Source organism: Beta vulgaris, chromosome 9 (genome assembly GCF_026745355.1).
Source record: "Beta vulgaris subsp. vulgaris cultivar EL10 chromosome 9, EL10.2, whole genome shotgun sequence".
In the NCBI taxonomy this organism is placed as follows: Eukaryota; Viridiplantae; Streptophyta; class Magnoliopsida; order Caryophyllales; family Amaranthaceae; genus Beta; species Beta vulgaris.
The window spans coordinates 19,095,320-19,121,147 of NC_079210.1; the positions used below are offsets into that span (position 1 = coordinate 19,095,320).

General features: G+C 37.6%; 1 protein-coding gene across 1 annotated transcript; it reads left to right on the plus strand.

Annotated features, from left to right (window-relative positions):
* The first annotated feature begins 6,737 nt into the window (after nt 1–6,737).
* Nucleotides 6,738–21,918, plus strand: LOC104903181 (external alternative NAD(P)H-ubiquinone oxidoreductase B1, mitochondrial). The gene is made up of 10 exons (XM_010691178.4): nt 6,738–7,084; nt 7,495–7,771; nt 12,416–12,622; nt 17,560–17,810; nt 18,244–18,463; nt 18,652–18,756; nt 19,964–20,224; nt 20,320–20,441; nt 21,152–21,271; nt 21,365–21,918. The coding sequence occupies exons 1-10, from the start codon at nt 6,996–6,998 to the stop codon at nt 21,450–21,452; spliced, it is 1,740 nt and encodes a 579-aa protein (XP_010689480.1). The 5' UTR covers nt 6,738–6,995; the 3' UTR covers nt 21,453–21,918.
* The last annotated feature ends 3,910 nt before the right edge of the window (nt 21,919–25,828 follow it).

The following is a 25,828-nucleotide window of genomic DNA, read 5'->3' on the forward strand; positions in this document are numbered from 1 at the left end:
ACTATATAAGCACATGTGATCATAATAATGTAAGAGATATACGTTGTTTATTATTGAATAAGAAATCCTTGAGAGTATTGTTAAGAATACTTGAGAGAAAGTTTAGAGACTAGCTTGACTAGTGGATCAAATTCGCTGCCTTTATTCCAAAATTGAAATTGTTGCCTTCAAGATTCTATCCATCTTCACCTTCAAACACAATCCATAATCGTTTCTTTTAACCAAGAAACCTCCATAACCATCTGGAACATCAAGTTCCACATCACCACTTCAAAACATTTTTCTATTAAACCTTTACAATGGAGTAGTCAAATACAAATACGCGCTCATCCCTCGTAGGTGAAATAATAGAGTCATGACGACAAAGTCTACATGGGATAAGTCCCTAAGTTGTCCCTACAATTTCCGAATATCCAATTAGGTTTATAAGTCTTCCTTTAAGACTTGTTGTCGACCTCACTCTATTTCAAAATATTTTCAATACAAAAACTTTACAATGAGTTAGTCAAATACGCGCAAATCCCACGTAGGCAATAAAACAAGCCTACAAAACAATAATCTAGGTGAGTAATCTTGAAGCTTCAAATAGGAAATTTGAAGGATGGATGAGTTTGAATGTGTTTGAATGCTTGAGTGTGTTTGAATATGTGCTTGTAGAAAGTGTTCATAGTATCCGTAGGGGAAAAGTGTTGCAAAATTGTTCGAATAAATGAAGCTATTTATAGGCAAATGAATCCGAAAACGAAGCGAATGGATAAAGAAATATCGTGCGTCAAACCTACAGCTCGTGCGCTAGGTGCATGGTTTGTGTGTCTCGCACACTGGCTTCACGTAGGCAACATTTTGCGTCAAACGTAATTTAATCTGGCCGATTTTTTATTACTTCAAGATTCTTTTGATTCTTGATGAAATATTTTGCCTTTGAGCATCTTCTAGTTCGCCATGAAGTTCCCCTAACAAAGACCTCCTTAACACCAACACTTCATGAGCCTTTTCCGAACTACACTTGGCTTGGTTATTCCAAAACTCATCACTAGCCATGTCAACCATGTGGTGTTGTGCTGCCATGTTGTGTTGTTACTCGCCCACATCATCCTTGTTTTGCATTAAAAAGTTGTAGTACTCTTCCATCAACACCATGGCACGATTAGGCCAATTATGAGCCATATGCCCCAACCCTTGACACTTCAAACACATGGTTTTCTTCAGGGCTGGTTCCTTGGAAGTTCCAATAGTGAGCGTTCCTTTCAATGCATCCATGACCTCCTGTGTGGTAGGCTTTGCACCCATAGATTCTTTAGACGAACTAGCTGGTTCACTCTCGTTTCTAAAGGACTTGAATGCACCAAAAGACAACCCTTTATGTTGAGAATACATCATCAAACGTAGTAAGGGGCTGCAACTCCACGTAATTACGTAAGTTCTTGGTCAAACCAAGCACAAACTTTGCAATCTCTTGCTCCTCTTGATCTCTATAATTACAAGCTATGTAGAGGATCTCAAACTCCTTAATATACTTCTCAACAATCATGGAACCTTGCGTGAGAGAGTTCAACTTCAAGAACAACTCTTGTTTGTGCTTTCGTGGCACAAACCTCTTTTTCATCTTTGTCTTCAATTCAGTTCATGTGTCAAGTGGTTCTTTTCCTTCAGTTACACGTTTAGATTGAAGGGAGGCAAATCAAAGGGATGCATGCCTTGCAATCTTGAGGGTAGCATAAGAGAAGCGAACATGTTCATCAAGTTACTTGTGGTTGAAAAGACGATCTAGCCTCCTCTCCCAATCCAAGTTACTTGTTTTAGGTCTTCTTCTTTCCTTTGGTTGTTCACACTATGAGTAGAAGTATCAGCCCTAATATTCCTTAATTCATGCATGTCATGGTTCATTTCCATCATGCTTGCTTGCACTTCCACTTGTATCTCCATAAGGTCCGCATGTTTCTTTTCTAGGGCCGTAATAGTCTCCATGTTCTCTGTCATCTTGCACGAGTGAAGCCCTTAAAATCCAATCAATTCCTTTATGATCCCAGTAGCCACAACACATAATATGAATTTGAAGGCTATCTTTCGAGTTATTAATTAAAAGAATGAATCTTGGATGAATTTTGAACCAAGAAAGCAAATCTTGATTACAACTTAAAGTTTAAGTCGAGTTCTTTATAGTTTAATCACATGTTTCTTATAATTGAAGCTTAAGTAATTAAGTAACAAGGATACGAAACTATCAAATCCTAACCAAGGTTTGATAATAATTAGGGTTGCATTCACTGCTAATGCTTTGGATTCTCTCCTAAAACGTTAATTCCACAAGGAATAGGTTAAACTCAAAACAACTACTCTTTATTAATGATCATAACCGAAATATATAAAGTACATAAGAGTCCTAACTCTAATGCAACTAACAAGCTTAAAGATAATAACAAATCAAACAAGATAAACAACCCTCCTACACGCCTAAACACACGCCTAACTAAGATAAACCAAGAAGACTCCTAACAAGACTCTATGACAAAGAAATTAAGACTCCTAAATATAATAGGATTCCTTTATCAGTCAAACACCTAAAATAAAGAGTTATAAAGCAATTAAATACAGTCTCCTAACAGAACTAGGAAACTACATAAGTGTCCTAACAGAACAAGGACTTGTCATCAAAAATACTACTCACCACGCATCATTGTTACTACTCCATACTTGACGTTTTGGACAGCAGCCCCATGGAAACAACATAAACATATTACAACTTAGGCTAGTTACATGATCTTAGAAACATAACTCTATTAAATAAAAAGGAAACTAACTTAGTAAATCTCCTAAAAACATAAGACTCTTAATTAAACTCCTAATAGAAAAGAACTCTACTAAGACTAAAAATTATACTGTAAATTAACAACCATATTGAATTAGCTCAGAGAATATATATCAGGTTTTTTCATATGTCATTGGATACTACGTAGGGAGACATGATTTTATGTCTACAATATGCATTTAAAACATTTAGTAAAATATTAAATGCATAAGATAAAGTATCTTAGTTTGGCCCCTTAAAACTTATCTTGACTTGAAAATCTTGGATCTCATCTATCATAATCTTCAATCTCCTTACAAGTCTTCAAGGAAGATAGTAGATTTGTAATAATAAATTACAGAAAATAAAGAAAAAGAGATAATTACATAAAAAAGAATACATAAATTACAGAAAATCAATTAAATAAAATTACAGAAAATCAAAAAAAGAAAATTATAGGAAAATAAAAATTACTGAAAATCATAACAGAGAGAATTTCATGTAATCTTCAAGTGGCGGTGCAAATCCATATCTTCACCAAATGAATATACAATAAGCTTGTGATAAACCTGCACATGATGTTTATCAGTAAGCTTGCGATATATTCAGAGAAAAGACTTTGAGAATAAGCAAATCAGATCTGAAAACGAGAAAAGGATTTTCAGAACTGAAATTTTGAAAGAAAATCCTAGATCTGAAAAATAAATCCTAGACTAGGATAAATGTCATAAAAATAAACAAAAAAATCAGATATAAAAAAATGAAATGATATTAAAACAGATAATAAAACACAATTCCATAGAACTTAGATCTGAATTGAAATCCATGAATAACATGCAAAACACAAATATAAACGAAGAAAAATAAAGAAAAAGAAAGAATACCTGAGATGAAACGAAATGAAACGAATGAACGGAGTTTCCTGAGATGAATTTCGAGTTGTCTGACATGGATTTCGAGTTACCTAAGATGAATTTCGGTTGCGACCATAACAACGATGAATTTCGATGCTGAATTTCAACGAGTGAAAGAGAGAGAGAGGGAGAGAGGAAGACGGATGATGAATTTCGACGTGTGAGAGAGAGAGAGAGAGGGAGAGAGGAAGCGTGGCGGTTAAGAGGGAGTTTTAGGTTAAGAGGGAGATGGGGAGTTGAAGTTTTAGGTTAAGAGGGAGAGGGTGAGATGGATACTTGTTAGGGCAGCCCAACTGATGTGCGTCGCATGGGCTTGCGGTCCGACGCACATTCATAATTTGCAACGAACCTCAACGACGTGCGACGCAGATAGTTGTCAACGATGTGCGTCGGATGGGCCTCGGGATCCGACGCACATGAGCGATATGCGTCGCACTTCATCTGGATCCGACGCATATGGCTCGTATCTGGTGCTTGTGAGCAGTTATTTTGCGTCGCTGTCTAGCTACCATGCGACACAAATTCACTTTTTGCGTCGTTTCCGTTTTAGTGCGACACACTTGGGGAGACGTAAATCGTCATTTTTCTACTAGTGGCCCCATTGCCAAATAAACCTGCTTATAGGTGTGATCCAATGGCATCAAGAGAGTGTTGGTGTTACAAAGGTCCTTGTTCGCAGAACTTCAAGATGAGCAAGAAGATGGGTAAAGACAAAATCTTTTTCACTCAACTTGCTTAGTAAAGGATCAAGCTTGTTCCTTTATCATTAACAGTGGATCATGTACAAATGCTTGTTCCTTAACTATGGTGGATAAGCTGCAATTGCCTACAAATATAAGCTAAATTGCTTGAATGATGAAGGTGGCGTGTGGGGGAGAAAGCAAGCCTTGGTTAATTTCAAGGTTGGTGAATATCATGATGAACTATGGTGTGATGTCATACCTATGACAACATGTTCTTTACTACTTGGGAGGCCTTGGCAAAGTGATCGATTTGTGCTTCATAATGGGAAGACAAATGAGTATTCGGTGCTCTTGGGTACTAGGCGTTTAGTACTCGAACCATTGCCACCAAAACGACATGCTGCCACACAAGACAAAGGCAAGGGGAAGCAAGATAGGGTCATGTGCGTTTAAGTTAGTACCATAGTGAAGTATTGGAAATCGCAAACAACAAGAAAGAGCATCGACAACAATTACTACAATTGCGCAAGGGTACCAAGTTGGATGTAGGGGATAAGGTGTGGTTATCACTTGCAGCTCAAAGACTTCACGTGAATCACAAGCATGGAGAACCTATTGATGAAGGTCCCTTTGATGTTGTTGAGAAGGTTGGCTATGATTCGTTCAACGTGTTGCTAGGAGATGTGCAATGTTTCCTTCATGTGACTTAATTCCATGTTTCGAAGACTAAACTTGAGGACAAGTTTTTTTCTACAAGGGGAGTATGATGCGTGGATGAGTAGTATGTTGGTGATGAGTCCTAGTTCTATTAGGACACATATGTAGTTTCCTAGTTCTGTTAGGAGAATATGTATTTTAATTGCTTTATAACTCTATATTTTTGGTGTTTGAGTGATGAAGGAATCCTATTATATTAGGAGTCTAATTCCTTTGTCATTGTGTCTTATTAGGAGTCCTTTTGGTTTATCTTTTAATATAGGCGTGTGTTTAGGCGTGAGCTAGCTAGGATGTATATCTTGTTTTGGTTTGTGCTTATCTTTAAGCTTGTTAGTTGCATTAGAGTTAGGACTCTTGTATGATTTATATAGTTCGATTATTATCATGAATAAAGGTAGAGTATTGTTTTGAATTTAACCTATTCCTTGTGGAATTAGCGTTTTAGGAGAGAATTGAAAGTTTTAGCAGTGAATGCAACCCTAGTTATTATTTGGTTAGGATTTGATAATTTCATATCCTTGTTACTTAGTTACTAATCATCAAACATAAAAACGTGTGAATAATACTTAAAGAACTCGACTATAACCCTTGAATTGTGATCAAGATTTGCTTTCTTGGTTCAAAATTTATTCTTTTAATCAAGAACTCAAAGATAGCCTTCAAATTCACATCACTTGGTATGATATTAGCTCGCGATTTGAAATTTTTACAGTCATATCATGTATCTAAAATGTTTAATAACTGGCTTATGACCCGTGCGTTCAATGACTAATGTAGTTAATATTGTGGTGGAACATGCTACCAACCATTTTTATAAAAAAAAACGATTGACTGGGAATTTGTCGCTCTACCTATAGCTTTACTCAGAAGCTCAGATAAAATTCACAATTGACACCACTACTTGCAGTCAATCATAGAACTATTTTCGCTCCCGCTTTATGTAGTCCCGCTCACCCACATTCTCTTGTTGTTTTACACCACCACTACACTGCACTAAGTCACCCACTGACAACCACACCAGACCACCATGCCACAGGGAATTTCGGCACACGTTATGTACACAAAAAAATTGGCTTATTTTACAATGTAAGGGAGTAATTGCACATAATCCAATCCTATTAGATTCAATTGGTTTATTTTACATAAATAAGAGTTCATTGACCTGTCACAAAAGTCTCATCATATTATTTTCGTTATATATACATCCTTCGTTATTTTTTACTTGCAACACTTTTCTAAAAGGGAAATAATCAATTACTTACAACACTTTCTACTTTTGCTTTTCTTTTCTCTTTATCTCACTCCAATCACATGGGGCCCTTTTTTTTTTCCTTTCTACCTCTCTCCTACCCAAATTTTGCATTGGAATTGATGAAAAAAAAGTGTTTCAAGTAAAAAAAAAAAAAGGAAGTACTTGTTTTTCAATTAGGAATGATTTAGAATTAGTTGATCAACTTGACCATAATGACCTTGATATAAGCATGCACATGTTTCATTTATATATTTTAAAAATTGTAATTGATTGAAAGAAACTTGATTGAAGGATGACAATTGTGACAAATGAACGATAAAAAACGGCATATGGCGAAACACAATACTTAGGATGATTTTTGTTTTATCAAATGACGAGAGCAAACCAATTAGCAAAATTGCATGAGAAACTATATTCAAATCAATTTGGCTACGAAGTCTTTGTTTATTCATCAAAATGGCAAATTGGCCAATAAAAAATCTTCACGAAAAAAGCTCAGTGGGTGACGAACTGGTCACATGGCCATTAATCTATTATTAACAATCCCGCGTTAACTCAGTTTAGTATAGATAAATAGTGGACTTCTCGAATTTCAATCGTCCCCAAAATTTAAAATTTAAACGCAAAACCAATATCAGACCATGAAAAATTTCTCCATTTTCAAAACAACTGCAAAGGTTTTCAATGACTACCCAACTTATTCCAGGATCTTGTTTCTCTTCACCGTCAGGTATATTACACGATGATTCGTCAATTTCTTTAACATTGATTTTCTTCAATTTTTTTTGTTTGTTTTTCCTTCTCTTTCTTTTTTCTCTAAACATTTGGGCTATTGCTGAATTTTTTTTGTTGAATCACATAGTTCACTAGTTTGTATGATATAGTTGCTTGAAGTAAAGTGCTTGTCTAATTGCCTGTCTTTTGATTCGGTAGAAAACTTTCTGTAACAAGCCCCTTTCATTAAATATGTTGTTTCTATTCCGAATTCATTGGATGACTAGGATTTTAGAATAAATAAAATATACAATATGTATCAGTTACCTGCAACACTCTGTAGTAGAAGTGCTGGACTAATCTGCTGCGACATATGGAGCAATTTTTGTTTACATTACATTCTGTTTTTGTGGTTGGCATACACAGTTCTGGAGGCATGGTGGCTTACTCGGAATATCAGACAGGAAGAGGTCCACAAAACATTGAAAATAAGCATATGGAGCCTAAAAAGAAGAAAATGGTGGTGCTTGGGACAGGATGGGCTGGTATTAGTTTTATTAAAGATCTCGATCCTTCTATATATGATGTCAAGGTTGTCTCACCACGAAATTATTTTGCATTTACCCCATTGCTTCCAAGTGTAACTTGTGGAACAGTTGAAGCGAGGAGTGTTGTAGAGCCTATTAGAAATATATTAAAAAAGGTTAGTCTCAACTGAATATCTTCTACATGTTTTCCATCTAAGATGATCCTGAATTAATTTGATTTATGTCCGAGCTTTATGTAGCTATTGATGTGCTAATATCACCAACAAATGAAGCAATGTTATAATAGTAATTATAGAGCCATAGAGGGATGGTCAGAAATAGGAAAGAGATTAGAATTAGAACTATTTGGATGAAGAAGGAATGTTAACGGGAGATCTCTTCTTTTTTTCCGTTCCCTCAATAGTGGACTTGTTATGATCCTAACCATTCAATGGTTACCCATTGGAAGTCAAAGTTCCCATGAATTATTACTTCCTAAGAACATAGAAATTATGGGACATGGTAATTGTTGTTTGGTTGAACAAGGGAAGTAGAACTTCCCATTGGAAGTCCTGCTTACGACTTACCTAGGTCCCTAAGCAACTTTGTCCACTTCTTATGAATTAAGGGTTCCTAGGAAGTTTTAATTCCTACACTTTGAGTAGCGAAGCAACTTGGCAATTTTCCGTTTCCTCGGAATTTAAGTGGCAACCAAACAACCACTTATAGAAATTTCTAGCCTTCTTGAAGGAAAACATAAGGGTAGAATCTGTTCTGTGCGCCATTATTCTTAGTTAAGGGTTGTTGAGAACCATGGTGATCCACCTCGGGCTTTTCCTGCTGTGACCTTTTCCTTTTAAGGCAGTAAGGCACACATGCAAATTATGGAATTTTGTGGAAATGAAGTGTTACCAATAAAAGGGTAATGAGCGAACTACAACACTGAGTTGGAGAATTTGGAGTTGTACATTATGTATGGTGTCCATGGCCTGAGAGAAGGATTTCTTGGTTAGGTGTTAGATTACATTAAGGGTAATCTTAGCAGGACTTGTTTAGGTGTTAGTTTTTATTATCCTTTTGTATCTTCTGTGAAGACTGCTTGTCCTGTGGTTTTATTTTTCTTTTTCTCTCTAAGAAGTTTTTGCTTACCTTTAAATAAAAAGAAATTGTTTTCTTTTACACAGTTGATAGAATAGTTCAACCAGGACAATCGGACATTGTGGACTTGGACTCGAGTGAAATTTAGTAATTATGGAGAAGTCATCTAAGGAGGCTGATGCAAAATAAAAAATGTTTTATGCACCTCCAGATGTTTCAAAAGCTATTAATGCACTAGTTGATTAGATATTAATTTTATGAAGAAGAGTAGTATGGATAAAGGCTTGGGAGGAATCTACAAATGAGAATCCGATGCAAAAAACTTGAAGGAAGCATGAGAAAGCTACTAACAAACAGCTGTAAATTTATATGAAGAACATGCATGATAACATTAATGATTATAAATGATTAGCCTGAAAGAATAGTTGCTTTTAGCTCCAAAGTTGAAGATCAGAGATGGGATATCTTACCTGATATATGCATGTTGTTAGTGCCAGCAGCATGTCTTCCTTCACAGTGAGGTGTATGGGTGTCCTGGGTTTTCCGTTGTAGTTTAGGAGCTGCTGCAGGTTTGTTTTGTGGGCTTATGGAGGAATGAGAGAAAGAGGATGCTGTGGCAGAAGCCACAGAACACATTAATGTTGATTCTATGGTGACTGGTGTCTATAAATAGACAGAATGCACAATATTCCCGGGAACTGTGTTCACAATAGATTTAATTTTTAACAAGTGATTTAATTTGGGAAAGAATGACCGTAATAGATATTTGTTCTGTGAATAATTCACATTAGTTACTATATGTAAATGTTAATGTTACTCCTAAGTAGTTTTTGAGTTCTGACACATTTGGGTAAGGGTTATTATTAGCTAGTAAATCTCAGATTATTTTTTTATTATGACAAGGAAATGAGTAAGTGAATCATATAGATATGATGTTTCGTATTGTTTAAGCAGTGTTTAGGCTATCCCCTAATAATTTTGTTATTTTATTAAGAATTTGAATAAATTGAATCAGAACATTTGTGGGAGAATGCTTCATTGCAGCTCTATTACTAGTTTAGCTAAGGTGAATTTACATCTCTTGAGGATGTGATGTCGAAGACTACAATAAGTTTCTCAAAATGGACTATGTAACCTTTTATTGGCATTGGAAGCATATATCACATTATGGCAGGGTAGTGTTTCACAATTTAATGAATCTTCCACTTATTTGATGGGATGGTTAAGAGATTATCTATGGTTAAACTCTTCACAAATCTGAAACATAGAGCAGAAACTTCAAAGAAAATTGTAAAGAAGACATTTTGGAAAACGAGAAAGTAATAGTAGATTGTAATTTTGATGAAAACTACATTCTTAAATACGGTGTGATAATCTATAACCCTATGAGGATATGATAATCTACTAAGAAAAATCACTATAAATACAATAGTAATGATCCCTTTCTGATTAATCACTATAAAAAAACATTTACTTGCAAAAATCTTGTACCATATTGTGTTTCAACTCAGCATGGATCAGTCACCAGACTATAGGTCTGCATCTGTATAGATAAATGGAGTGATGGTTGTTGTAACAGGCTTGCAGCCATGCGGAGTTTTTTTAGGAATGTTACAGAAAGAAGGAGGACAAGGCGGCTGATTGGCTGGCTTTATTGACCCTTAAAGAGAATTTTTTGGCAGGTTATTTGTCATCATGTAGAGATATTAAATGTTAATGGATATGAATTACATTTTCTGAAAAGTGCTTCTCGGTGTTGGATAAGTTCAATACTTTGTAAAATATATAGCTTTGCATATTGGCTTATTGATAACCCCTCTCTTCTTTGGTACTGAGTATGCTTGGTTGAAGGTCTTTGGAATGCAATCTAATGGATGTGATGCTATTATTATGAAACCTCATACCCCATGGATAGAGATCTCATGCCTCCCTTTTGTAACGAGTTTTAAATACATACTTTCAGTGAACCAAACAACAGAAAATTGTAAGGGGTTTCCAATCCATACCCATGGGGTTCTGATTCTCATATCATTCAATTCAAATTACTGATCCAAATGGCCCCCACATGTCGATGCCAATGATCTGGATTCTAATGTTGTTATATCTTCTCAAATTACTAATATATTGGATGGTATATCTAGTTAGCTTTTAGGATTTTCTTGGAAAGAAAAGATGACCCCTTCCCCCTTACTACTCCGCTTACTATCTGATTTAGGTATCATCTAGATTATAATTTTGTGGATTATGGCTGGTGATGTTTAATGTGCTTACTAATGTGCTGGAGGGCGGAGCTTATATCTTAGCTTATTCCGCTAGTCGAAATTTTGTGTAGAAGGGCTCTATCCTATACATAGAATATATGAAAATGCATGGATGTGGGATTATCCCAATCCCTTTTCATGGTTCATGAAGTGGTCAGTATTTTGTAATCGATGCTTCTGTAAGTAGATTGTTAGTTTTGTTTCTGTTATCTATAGAGGCTGAACTAAGCATCTAAAATTTTCAGCTTTCAGCATTATAAAAATATAGAAGATAAAAAGGTTGCATAAATTCATGAAGTTTTACATTTGTCATTATAATTCGAATCACTTCTTATATTGCAGTTGGAATAACATATAACAATGTGTTATGTGACAGAAAATTGTAAGGGGTTTCCAATCCATACCCATGGGGTTCTGATTCTCATATCATTCAATTCAAATTACTGATCCAAATGGCCCCCACATGTCGATGCCAATGATCTGGATTCTAATGTTGTTATATCTTCTCAATTACTAATATATTGGATGGTATACCTAGTTAGCTTTTAGGATTTTCTTGGAAAGAAAAGATGACCCCTTCCCCCTTACTACTCCGCTTACTATCTGATTTAGGTATCATCTAGATTATAATTTTGTGGATTGTGGCTGGTGATGTTTAATGTGCTTACTAATGTGATGGAGGGCGGAGCTTATATCTTAGCTTATTCCGCTAGTCGAAATTTTGTGTAGAAGGGCTCTATCCTATGCATAGAATATATGAAGATGCATGGATGTGGGATTATCCCACTCCCTTTTCATGGTTCATGAAGTGGTCAGTATTTTGTAATAGATGCTTCTGTAAGTAGATTGTTAGTTTTGTTTCTGTTATCTATAGAGGCTGATCTAAGCATCTAAGATAAATGAAGTTTTACACTTGTCATTATAATTCGAATCACTTCTTATATTGCAGTTGGAATAACATATAACAATGTGTTATGTGACAAGTTTTAATGTTTTAAAGTTGCATAATGCACAAAGCATTATGTCCCCCCCCCCGGCTTTTTTTTGCCCTGAAGACATATGAACAAGGAGCATTGAGATTTATTCTTTTAGATTGGGTGTCAAATACTGTCAATAACAACCAAACCAAAAGGCAGATGTGCCCCTGGTTATCTGCATGTTTCGGCAACTGGAATGATCAGATTCAGGGATGTAGCATCTATGGTATGAATGGATAACCAGAGTTGTCTGAAAGATATGATGAATTGGATATGAACTAATCACTACGCAGAAGTCAGAATTATGTGGTCCTTGATATATAAGCTATATGTATTTGTAATAAAAAATGAAACCTTTTGATATTGTATGTGTTACACTTTGTGGGCATCATAGTAACATTCTTTAGGATCACGCGTTTAACCTCATTCCTTCTCTTTTTACCTCTTAAGAATATATCACATTCCTGTGTTCACTTTGTCACAGAGAACTGGGGAAATAAAATTTTGTGAAGCGGAGTGTACTAAGATCGATTTAGCGAACAAGAAAATCCACTGCAAATCTACTTTTGAGAACGGTCCTGTTCCACACCGAGATTTCTCATTAGAATTTGACTACTTGGTTATAGCAGTCGGAGCACAAGCAAACACTTTCAACACTCCTGGTGTATCGGAACATTGCCATTTTTTAAAGGTACATCATTCATTATTCTTATTTCAATGAGTATTTATATTGATACATGAGATACAAAAAAGCGAAGTTCGAGGATTAGAGGAAATCAATGATATAAGCATCATTTCAATACCTTACATATTGTTAAAAAGAAGAGGCCCTATTTATTTTTAGATCACAGAATGGGGGAAAAAAACTGATAACATAAATAATTCCAATTATCAATTTTGAAAGATTCAACCATTTGTTTGCAACCAGAAAACGCACACATTTTGCTTGGAAATAATCTTAATACGAGTCAGGTATACTTTCCCCTTTAATCATCTCACCTGAATGATAATATCGTAATGGTGGCAATGTCACAGTCTTATTACTGAATTCCATTTCTTTCCACAAATGCTCTTCTCATTAACATTCATTTTATCTGAAACTACAACCATTTAAAATTTTGTCTTGTGTGGGACCTTTTCTAAAAAAAAATTCATTTGGGAACTATGTGAATGGAATATTTTCTAAGCTACGTACTTGAAAAAGAAGTTTTAATGAAGCTGTCTTACTAGGGGGCGTAGGCTTTGTGGTAGGTTGTGTACAAGTAAGATGAAAATTGATTCAAAGAGAAAGTGAGTGGCACTGTAACAACCCGATTCCCTAGATGCTAGCTAATCATACTTAAGATTCACTAATCATAATCAACGGTTAATAAGCCTCGAATTAAATATATAACGCAGCGGAAGCATAACCTATCACTAGGGGAAAAAAAAGGAAGGGCTGCGCAGGAAGGGTTGCGCTTTTTCTAAAAGCGCAGCCCTACTAGTGAAGGGCTCCGCTTTTCTACAAAAGCGCAGCCCTACATAACAGAAGGGCTGAGCCTTTTTAACAAGCGCAACCCTTCATGGGCCTTTTTTTAATTTTATTCTGAAAAGAAGCGCTGGGCTTAAAATTAAGAAGCGCGCGCTAGGGTTTTATTCTCCCAGTCTCTCTCGTCTCTCCTCAGTCCTGCCTCTCTCTCCTCTCTCACATTCGCCTGCGTTAGGGTTTATTCTCTCTCCCCCCTTCACTCAATTTCTCCCTTTTCCTCTCCTTCCCAGATCAGACTTTCTTTTTTTACTTCCCAGACTTTCTTTTTTACTTTCCAGATTCTCCCATGGCCTGCGTTAGGTGTTTACCTACCCTTTTCCCAAAATCAAATCTCAAAAAGTTGAGAAAATCGCCTGCTAAAAGATTAAACTCCATAATTCGCAAATGAATCGACAAAATTACCGTTGAAGATCGATGGATCTGGAAACGAAAATGGGGAATTTAGGGTTTGAATGATGGATCCTCTCCACTCATTTCTCTCTCCTCCTCAAGATTTCTTCTTCATCAACCGTGCTATGTTCATATCGAAGACTCGACTGTTCTTCGAATTTCTGAGATCTGTTTTTTTTTTTTTTCGTTTTTGTTTGAGTGAAGAGAGAGACTGGAAAAGGTAAAAGCAAAAAAGGAAAAATAACCCCTCAAAAATCCATCTCCCCAGGAATGTGTGACCAAACAAAAAAAATTCCATCACCTCTGCTTACTGTCTCTTTTGATTCCTTTCGATAAAAAAGAAGAAAAATGATACAAAATAATAGCTTTTATTTTCCCGTGAACATTTCCCATCCAAATTTGCAGCATAGCTGCTGTTTTTGTGTGTGAGGTCTGACTCATATGTAGTTTGAAGCACAACAAACTATATTCACATTGGTCAAATTACAGCAACATCAAGTACCTCATTCAGCAAGGATGTATACTTTTTTTTACTTATTTGCTCTTTTACCCGGACTCGGCAAATTTTGCCATATACCGGTGTCGGTTCGACACGAGACCAACACCGGTACGAAATACGTGTCGGATCCGGCAAAGTTCACTCGGACACGGCGACTCTAAACCCTAGATTCTCAAACCCTGGAGTTCGAAGAGGAGAAGAGAAGAAAAGAAGAAGAGGAGAAGAGGAAAAGGCGATAACTCACCTTGACTCGTTGACCGGAGCTTCAAACTCGCCGGCGAAACTTCGAACTTGCCGGTGAGTGTTTTGTCTCTTCAGTCTTCACTTCTCTTTCTTCTCTCTTCTCTTCTTCTCTCTCTTCGATCTTGTTCGCTTGTTCTGTCTCTTCATCTTTTCTTTTTCTTTTTCTTTTTTTTTTTGTCACAAAATGCACGTGACTTGTCCTTTTCTTTTCTCTTTTCTTTTTTCTTTTTTATTTTCTTTCTCTCCTTTCCTTCTTCTGTTCTACTTTCTTTTATTAAAATATTTTTTTTCTTCTTAACAATACCTTAATTTTATTTATATATTATAGGTAGACAATTATAAAATATAAATTAGCTAATTAATTATTAAATTTTATATTATAAAATATTATTTTCGCGTACCCGTACCCGTGTCCAAATTTCAGACAGAGTCCCCGTGTCTTGATTTTTTGGAATTGCCGTACCTGACACTCGGATCCGTACCCATGTCCGACACTCCTAGCCGAGTCTAGGTAACTATGCTTATTTGTCTCTGGAGAACTTGCAATCTAGACACGTTGTGCAAAGTTTGCAGATTTATTGTTGCTGTAATTTAATTTTTAATTTTTCTTAGATCTGGTTTCGTTTATATCATTTCTTAAATTTTTCTTTTTGTAATTTATTTGTTTAATTATAATATTTATAATATATTCATCTGTTTTTGCGATAATATATATCTGGCTGAATATATCTGTTTTTGTGATTTTGTTATAATTTTATCAGTTTGGAATTGATTTTGGGTCAATTTGACATAAAAAAATGCAAAAACAATTTTTTTTTATTTTTATTTTTTTTTGGGTCAAAAGGGCTGCGCTTTTAACAAAAAATGCAGCCCTTCATGCTTAAAAGGGCTGCGCTTTTTAGGTAAAAGCGCAGCCCTTCGTTGTGAAAGGCTGCGCTTTACAAGCGCAACCCTACTTAAAAGTGAAGGGCTGCTGTCAAAAAGCGCAGCCCTAAGGCCCTTTTTCAACGCAGCCCTTCCTTATTTTCCACTAGTGTATAAAACGATCCTTGACCTCTGCCACAAAACAAAATCCTTTATATAAGACTTCAATTACGTAGTCATTCAATCTCAAATTCCATGACAAAAATCCATATTGTAAGTAATTCTAAATAAATTCTTCTATACACAAATAGATATTGGACTTTATCCCATACTACACAATTTGAATCATAACTTTGCTCTCAGCTCGATTCTGGCTCCCAACACAATCCTCCAACAAAGTTTGACTCTGCCACCCACCAAGTGACAGGCCACAAAAATGACAACACTATCAGCAAAGCTGAGTACACACTGTGTAATAGAAAATACAAGTTTAGGTGTATTTTGAAAACTAACACATAGTTAGAATAACATATAATCACATTCAATTCAGTTACTACAGTTTCACAAAATCAAATCGTTTGGCATGAACGCGAATGGAGAGGGATACCACGCAGTACCAACTGTCCTTTGGTTAATATTTGTTTCTCTTTATTTCTCTTTCAATCGTTGAATGCTTATGTGTGTTATTTCCTATAGTGGTGAAGTAATATTTGTTTGAAATCTTAAAAGAGTTGTTTTGCACCTAAAGCTTCTTTAAGAAAGAAGATACTCCCCTGTGTCCCATAATATAGTTTTTGTTTCTTTTTGCACGGTTTTCAAGATAGGCCTTTGACCTTCAGTATCTTCAATTCTGTATTAATAAAAAATATAAAAAATTGATATTATGAAAGTACATATTGAGGCGAACCTAACAAAATCCTATGTGCGTATTTCATTTGTATATATTAATGAGAATATTTGGTGAAAGATTTTTAACTTTGACCTTAAGAGAGAGAAGGACTATATTATGAGACGGAGGGAGTAGCTTTTTTGGCTTATCCAATGTGACTACTAAAAGTATTCTTAAAACTGTTCAACCATGAGAAAAGTGCTATGATGATGATTTTTAGAAGGACATCATAAAAGACGACCTCAAATTTTCAGCATTTGTTGAACATAAGTCGTGTTAATTAAGCTCTATTGTCTTAATATTACTTAAGGAATGATTGGATAGCAACAACAGAGGGAAAGAGAGTGGTTGATCATGAAGAGAAAGGAAACGGGAGAGGAGGGAGAAGTGGCTTTGTGTGTTTCTTCTAAAATAGTTTTGTGATATCATGATGTAAGAATGAGTGAGAGAAAGAGGATGGGATAAGAACAACTATTACAAAGGGTATTTTTGATAATCCGATGTCAAATTATTGACTATTACATATAAGATAATGTGACTATTTGTTTAAGTAAACTTTAGATGCTAATATTTTCTCTAATGGAGTTGATGAGAAATGCCTAAATCAGATATGTTCTGAACACTTTTTTGTCTAGAATAATTTCTGGTGGTATATTAAGGAAAAGCAATAGTATATCTATATGAATATGTAGTATATTTATTGAAAAAAATAGTATGTAAGACCCAATTATAACATGATTATAGGTATCACAGTGATGTTTTTGGTTCCATTATAGTTATTTATTGATTAAATGTACTTACCTTTTTTTTCTTTTTACTGAATATACTATTTCTCTTGATGATCTCAACAACTTGTATAGAACAATTCTAGATTGGGGAAAGCTCTTGAGTTGTTTAGCATATCACCTTTACTAATGTGCTTATCCATACGATACCATCTTCTACTTATTATTCCCTCCATCCCTAAAGGATTGCTCCATATCTTATTTAGGTAACATGTTCACCCAATAGTTCGCTACTTTTTCTCCCACCCCACGCACCAAAATAATAAAGTACCTACCCACTTAATACAACTCTTTAATAAACGTAACTGAAAGGGGACGGGAAAAAATTTAAGGGACAGAGGGAGTAATCATTTACAGAAATTAGTGTAAAATTGTCTAAAGTTTTCTCTACTTGGTTTAAGGATGTTCAGAGGGTTTCTTAATTATGCAGGAGGTGGAGGATGCTCAACGAATTCGTCGATCTGTGATAGATTGCTTTGAGCAAGCAGCCCTTCCAGATTTGAGTGAGGAAGAGAAGAGGAAGAATCTCCATTTCGTAGTTGTTGGAGGAGGCCCTACAGGTGTTGAATTTGCCGCGGAACTTCATGATTACATCGTGGAAGATTTAGTGAAACTGTATCCTGGAGTTAAGGAGTTGGTAAAAATAACAGTTATTCAATCAGGAGATCATATCTTGAACACGTAAGAGTTATGGAAATTGTCAAGTTTTTATATATTTTCTCTTCCTCCCTTCTATTCATACAGCGGCTTCTAGATATCTTTAGGTTGTGTTATAGGAATCTTTCTTGCTCTGTGAAGTGCTCAAGCATTTCTTTGTCCAACTTAATTTCGTTTGTCTAGTTGTGATTATCTAGATTCAGCCAGTATATACTGAAGAATAGGCTTTCTAGTCTTCTGACGTCAAGTGTAAAATTTCTATTCCAAGTAACTGAGTTGACATAATTGCATTAGCAATTAGCAGAAAGAAAATGGTAGTCTTCTCTGTTTCTAATCTCTATTTGCTTGGCGGAAATGCCAGGGCTGCTTCCGTAACTGCTTATGTGTTTTTGCTATCTGAGTTCACACCCATTACCATGATTACAAAGTTACTGTCTAATGTTGCTTGGTTCTGCAGCTTTGATGAAAGGATCAGCATGTTTGCAGAAAAGAAATTTTCAAGGGATGGGATTGAACTCTTAACAGGGTGCAGGGTTGTCAATGTTTCTGATAATTTAATCACCATGAACGTCAAAGCAATAGGAAAAGTACACGATGTACCCTATGGAATGGTTGTATGGTCTACTGGAGTTGGCACAAGACCAATTGTGAGGGATTTTATGGAGCAAATTGGCCAGGTTCTATGCATGTGTTTTTTTTTTTAAACCTGACTGCTATAGATAACAAGTGCTACTCATTTGTGTTTATCTATCTTGTAGAGAGTGTTTACTCCTGCAGAATATATGATGAGAGGAAATTATACTCATTGATGCTGCAACATTTTCTATATGGTGCATATATATATCTAATAAATATCTCCATGCAGGGTCACAGACATGTTCTAGCAACTGACGAGTGGTTGCGGGTTAAAGGTTGTGACGATGTGTTTGCCATAGGTGATTGTGCTTCAGTTGATCAACGCAAAATCATTGTATGTGATAGCTCTTTAGTTTATTTAGTTTCCTAACAAATTCAATTAGTAGCCTGGGTGTTACCTGCTTATATCATCTCAATTCTATGGTTACTCTTTTATGAGAAGTTGACATAGCACTGAGTATAAACTCTAAGTGGGAGCCAGTTTCACATCTGTGTAAGTTAGGAATTTGTAAAGCGAATACAATACTATGGCATCGTTCAGTAGTGATTGTTACAAGTTCCTTCAATAAACAATTTTTTTCTCCCTAGATCCTATTTGGTCTTTCCTACTAATTCCTGCTAAAAGGACCATTATGTTTATTTGAATTCTTTTGTCAGGAGTTAACAGTAAAATGAGGGTGAAAGTTATATGTTTGACACTACACTGTACAATAGGGGATTTGTAAATGAAGCCATTTCTAAACACCTACATAGCTTCTTTGTTCGGGTCCATTTTTAACTCCTTTTTTACCTCTTGTTCAATGAAATCATTTTGTCGATTTGGTCTGTAAAATTTCAGATTTTTGCTTTATTTAAGAGCAGGTTTTCTGGAATATCTATATTCTCTTGCGCTTCTATACTATTTTTTTTAGTTTCTATGGACCATACTATATTTTTGGGGAGATGACTATGGGCTTATTTGGAGATACCTTGATTATGGATTTGCAAGGACCAATTTCGGGTATAATTTCGTCTATAAAGGGTTGAAATTTGCTACTTATTTCTTAAGAGTTCTACAAGTTTTTGACACAGAAGTTTTGTACATATGCATGTAACTAAAGCAAGAATATATTCTAGGTTTAAGATTTAATAACTATCGGAAAACTAATGACTTTTCAGCCTTTTACATCTGAAGACACTGCTGTGTATTCTGGTTTACCTCTGTAAATATAGTTTATCTGGTGAGAAAACACAGAGAAGTGTGATTCAGTATGGTTTTCCCTGCAACTTTGTACCAAGTACTGAGATAAATGATCTTATGCAAGATATGATTCTTAGCTTTCATAATTTCAGGGAAAATTTTATAGTGACCCAATATTAGCTGATGGGTAGGAATTTCCTGGATGCTAGTTAAATAAGAGCAATCTAATTATGCACTATTATGATCTAGTGATTAAGGTGCGACTGATTTTTTTAAAGTTTGGGAAACTAATCACCTCTTTGGAAGTGGCATGTTTATAGAGGTATATATACTGTAGCTGATTATGCTCTTGTGCTTCTAGGATGACATCACGATGATATTTGCTGCCGCCGATAAAGACAAATCTGGGACTTTGAGTGTACAGGAGTTTCAAGATGTGATTGATGACATTCTCGTAAGATATCCCCAAGTGGACCTCTATTTGAAAAGCCATCATATGAAGGACCTGAGAGATCTGTTAAGGGATGCTGAAGGAAATGAGATGGAAGTGGATATAGAGGGCTTCAAGTCAGCCCTGTTACATGTTGATTCACAAATGAAGAGTCTTCCAGCAACTGCACAGGTTTGTGTTTCGTGTTGGCTTATAGTATACGTCATGTATACATTCAGTAGGTTCCTATTAACAATATGTTGATTTCGTTACGTGATATTTCTTAGGTTGCAGCTCAACAAGGTATATATCTTTCTAGGTGCTTCAATCGTCTTGACGAATGTAAAGCTAATCCAGAAGGTCCTCGTCGTTTCAGAGGCTCTGGACGCCACACGTTTCTTCCCTTTAGGTACAACATATGTTCTTTATCTGCCATTAATTGATCTTCTTGCTTAATGAGCTTGTTAAAAATTTGTTTTCTAAAGTTCCGTAGGTGAGAGCAACTAATGCTAATTGTTGACGGGAAAAGTTTACTGTTATGTCAGTGTTCATCTAGATTTCCTCAAGAGTGTTCGTGTTGGGTATCTATTGTGACCAAGGAAAATCTAATGTAATCTGCTAGCATATTTCTTTCTCCAGACAAAGATAAGTGCATTGTTTTATTTAAACTCCAATACCCCCATATGACCATTGATATCTCCTGTTTATCTTTCAGTAAAAAATATGAAAAGCTGATGATTTGAAAATGCACGTCAAACAAATCCAAAAAGTATACGTTGGTACTAAAATTTGGTTAATAAGGCGAAGTTTGACTACCAAAATACTAGTGTTGCACTTAATTGTTAATGGATAAAGTCGTTGATGTCTTCTTGGTGATATTGAGGCTTAAATTCAGATGAAGCTTTTTCCTGATGAAAGAACAGTAATTATCCTAGGAAAAACAGGTTCAGGAAATAGAAAATGAGCTGAATACTCTTATGCAAGTCTAAACACTTATGCCAGATTAAATACACCTTTGCACTGGAAGACTGCTTGTAAATTTTTGTCTGGCAGAGCTAGTATTTAAATAACTTGAATGTTTATCATTAAGCTAAAGCTTTGTTGCTGTATGATTGTCAGGTACAAGCATTTTGGACAATTCGCACCATTAGGAGGAGAACAAACAGCTGCTGAGCTTCCTGGCGATTGGGTCTCAATGGGCTATAGCACTCAGTGGTTGTGGTACTCTGTATATGCTAGGTGATATATTATTTGCTTTTGCAGTTTAGATGTGAGTCATGTGACATAGCATGCATTTGAATTATTTGAAAGTGTCTACCTTTTGCATTTCAGCAAGCAAGTTAGCTGGCGTACTAGAACTCTGGTGGTTAGTGACTGGATAAGGAGATCTATCTTTGGAAGAGATTCGAGCCGTATTTAAGATATGAGTGATGGTAATGCATTACTGGATCACCATGGGAGCCTAAGTTACTTGGCAACAATATATCTGACTCTGAAGGCAAATTTGACTCTTGAATCACATGAAATTTTACTCCCAAATATCAATTGAACACAATTCGTGTTTAGTGCAATTTAGTACTATCTTATGAAAACACAAGTGCATATTCGTATGTGTATATACACAAAATCTCATGTGCATCCAATGCACAAAAATTGTTATTGTGTAACATACCTCTTTTTTGCATAAGTTTTAACTGCTTATTGATCCGGGTACTTGGAATCCTATGGATGAAGATATGGTCTCTATGGATCCTATTGAATTTCATTCAGAGGACGAAGCTCCTAAAGGTCTCTTATCAAATAAATACATGGTTATGAGTTGTTCAATGTAAAAGCGTTTTGTAATTTATACACATCAAAGGATAAATCAAACATTGGCCAATAGACATTATGGAGCACCTTATGTACACTAGGCGAGTTGATGTAGACATATGGGTTGGATGCTCGATTGGAAAAATGAACTTTTTGTTGTTGAAATTAGGAGACTTAACAACTATGGGAGTTTGGTTTTAAGTCTATTACAATCTTAATTGTAAGTGTGAAATATAATAGGTATATGTAGTACTTTTCTAGTCACATTTCTGCATAAGTCAAGCTTATTGCCTTCTATTAGCAACATATTTGTTGTTTGCTTGTTAATTTATTTTGTAAAAAACTAGAGAAAATGAGCTACACTTTTACATAATGTTTACATAAGAAGAAATGGGGAGGAAGATAGCGAAGAGAAAGGGAGGGAAACAAGTTTTATTATTTGGATAAGGGATTGGCGGAAGGAAAAGGAGGGAGAGTGAGGGTTCTTTCCTCTTTCTCTTCAATTAACAATATTTCTTGGAATTGTAGATGTTTCGGGTAAAAACTTGTATTATGTGGGATGGATCGAGATTAAGGTTAATGATGGCCGGATGCTCGAAGATTACCAGAGACCTGCACAAGACGAGAGTTAGACTACCCCGGGGGTGAATCCGGGATCGCCCTTCCGATGATCAAGTCAGTTGATGTGTGTTAATTAGGATCTGTGAAGTAGTTTGTTTAGAATTATTACCTCAATAAATGAGGATCTGCTCCATATTTATAGGTGTTGAATGTGTGAAAATGTCCTCGCTAGGCTGGCACATGATTAAAGACGGGTGTAACCCACTGAGAGCTTTCCATGCTGGCAAAGGGCATTGGAACATATGGTGGCCCACTAAAGCTTAATGGGCCCAAACATTAGCCCCATGCGAAATATGTGGAAGAGACTGCTTTTGATGCCACGTGTTTTGCGAAAGTCATTGATGTGCCCTCAGCGACCAGTTGGCTGGTTTACCTCAAGGGATGCCGGAGCTCGAGGGTGGTACCTCGATCGAATGTGGGTCATATTCTGGAGGATCCGTTGATGATCAAGGATGCTCAAGTCCATGGTGATACGAAGTATTTATGAACCTCGCTCGAGGTTGCCCGGGGGCTAATGAGCCCTAGGCCTCTCGAGGGGGTGATGGACCTCGTTTGAGGTTACCTAGAGGCCAACTAGGCCCAGGCAACTCGAGGGAGTGATGGTCCTCGTTCGAGGCTGCTCAAGGGCCAATGAGCCCCAGGGAACTCGAGGGAGTGATGGTCCTCGCTCGAGGCAGCCCAGAGGCCAATGGGCCCCAAGCAACTCGAGGGAGTGATGGTCCTTGGTCGAGGCTGCCCAGGGGCCAATGAGCCCCAGGCAACTCGAGGGAGTGATGGACCTCGCTCGAGGCTGCCCAGGGGCCAATGAGCCCCAGACAAGTCGAGGGAGTGATGATCCTCGCTTGAGGCTTCCCATGGGCCAATGAGCCCTAGGAAATTCGAGGGGATGATGGACCTCACTTGAGGCTACCCAGCGGCCAATGAGCCCTAAGCAACTAGAGGGGTACAACGCCGTGGCTCTTGACGGGCGTCGACCTCGGCGACGACGATGATGGAGATATCATTCACTCGATATGGGTGAAGTGCCTAGGTGTAGGTCTTTGACTTCCGACCGGACATAATTGACTCGGTGGTTTGAACACGGGTGGTCCTGGTGACCGGAGGACTTAGAGCTCCGGCGAGGAAAGGGTTTCTAGGCGCCCTGGACTCAGCTGAATTTAGTCAAATTCGAGGAGTTTGCGGAGACTAGTCCAGGAAGCTGATGATTTTGCGCCTGCTGGGAGGCCCATTCCCTTATACTCTTGAGGGGTTCTTGACCCCGTCGGATGCTAACCGTCCTTTTAAGACAATCTATATAAGGAGAGGCAAGTACTTTATTTTGTCTCATTGTGTGCTATGAGTCTTTTGAGACCTTGTTCTTCTCTTTATACGATCTCGAGAGCTCTGAAGGTCGGTTGCTACGCTTCGAGTCAGGAGTAATCTCGAGGGCCCTCTAACCAAGGTACGATCTTATTCTGTTACTTCTTTGTTTGACTTTCAAATGGACTGTTCTGGATGGAGCCCCCTGTTGACGGACACTGGGGTACCTCATCTATCTCGAGGACCCCTCCTCGCTTGCTAGAACCTTTGTTCGATAGGATATTAATAGGGGGTTCCCGTGGTGTCTGCGGCCTTCAAATGTCCTGATCCCACTCAGGTCTTCGACGCCCTGCCGTACTCGAGTGACGGTGTTTCTATAGTTTCTGACGGGGGGGAGGAGTTAAATAACCCCTCACACTCTGTCACCATTGCTCGACCCCGGGCCATTAGGAGTTACTTAGACGATCTTCTAGATAGTTAGGTTGTTTGAGTGATGGAGGGAAGTAGTGACAACAATTCTCTTACCGCGAGTACGAGCGGCAGGGATAAGGAGGCTGCGACTCTGCCTCGGGGAGTAGCTCACTTCCATATTCGAGGGCCCTTCATGGATTTCTGACAGGGAATCTCCGATTCCTCGAAATCTCTTATTGGATTAAGCATCCTTATGCCCTTTACATACCATAACCCACATAGACTGTTTGTACCCCTCCGACGGGCTGCATTGCTCTCTATAATGCACATCTCGAGTTGAGACTAAGGTTTCCGCTAGACCCTTTCATAGTCGAGGTGCTTTCCTCATATGGTTTGGCTCTATGCCAGGTCATGCCTAACAGCGTAGGCTCGATGGTGGGCTTCCTGGCTATCTGCAACATGATGGGTGTAAAGCCCTCCTTAACCCTTTCGCGGAATGTGGTGAAGCTCGTCATCATGTCTGCCACCTCGAATGGAGAGGGCTGGTGGAGTTTCCAGGTCCGTCACCACTACAAGATCGTTGGCGTCATGCCCTTGAATCAGCAATTCTTTCACACCGAGTTTATGTATGTATACCGGGCCGAGCAGTGGGATTTTCCGGTAGTTCCCCTACTTGAGGGCCCGAACTTGTGGCTGAGTAGATTTGTACCTCGAATGACAGAGGATGAGGCTAGGGTAGCCATTTACTGCCAATGCGTCACCGTCATCAAGAGGGGTGATCGAAAGCAAGTTCCTCTGTACTGCAATCCTGCTGCAGATGACCTGAGCAACGAGCACTTTCTGACAGCAATGGGGTAGAGCCCCGCCTATCCCTAGTGTAGGGAATTTGTGAGCTTAAGGCATTCGACCGCCATTCCCTCTAGTATACTTCTAACTTTACTTTATATTGTTTAGTAGTCATATATCTCGCCAAGAACTCAGCGACGAGATGTAGAAAAGGCTGACCACAAATCAGAGGGTCCAGGAGCAGCTTCGACAGAAGGTGTCGAAGGGAGATATGCGGGTCCTCGAGCCCCGAAGGTAACCTTTGCTTTATCCTTTGTTGTTGCGCCATGCCATGCTTTTATAGCTAATCTTTCTTTTGCAGGATCTCTCGAAGAGGCGAAATGTTCGTGCCCCTACAACTTATGCCATCGTCGCCCCTCGAGGGACAGACGAGAGGAGGGAGGTGGCTAAGGAGGATGCGCCTAGATCAAAGGGGAAATCTGCCGAGGTGCTGGAGGCAGGGGAGATATCTCCTTCTCGCGGGGACGACTCTCCGGCTCCCAAAAAGAGGAAGACCTTGGACCTGGAACCTGACACCCGGGCTTTCACCGAGAAGACCACTATTGAGAAGTCTGCCCTCTTTGATTGAGTGAAGCACTTTATCTCGAGGCAAGACATAAAGGCTATTCAAGCACTTTCTGAGGAGGAAGAAGTCGAACAACTTCATTCTTCATGGATTGACGTAAGTTAGCATCCTTATCGTGTTTATTTTCTATTTGATCCAGCGCTAACCTTTCTTCTTCTTTCAACACTCGATTCGGATGGCGGTGATGAGTCATCGTCATACTGCGGGCTTTCGTAAGCTTCGAGAGGGGTTGAAAACTGAAA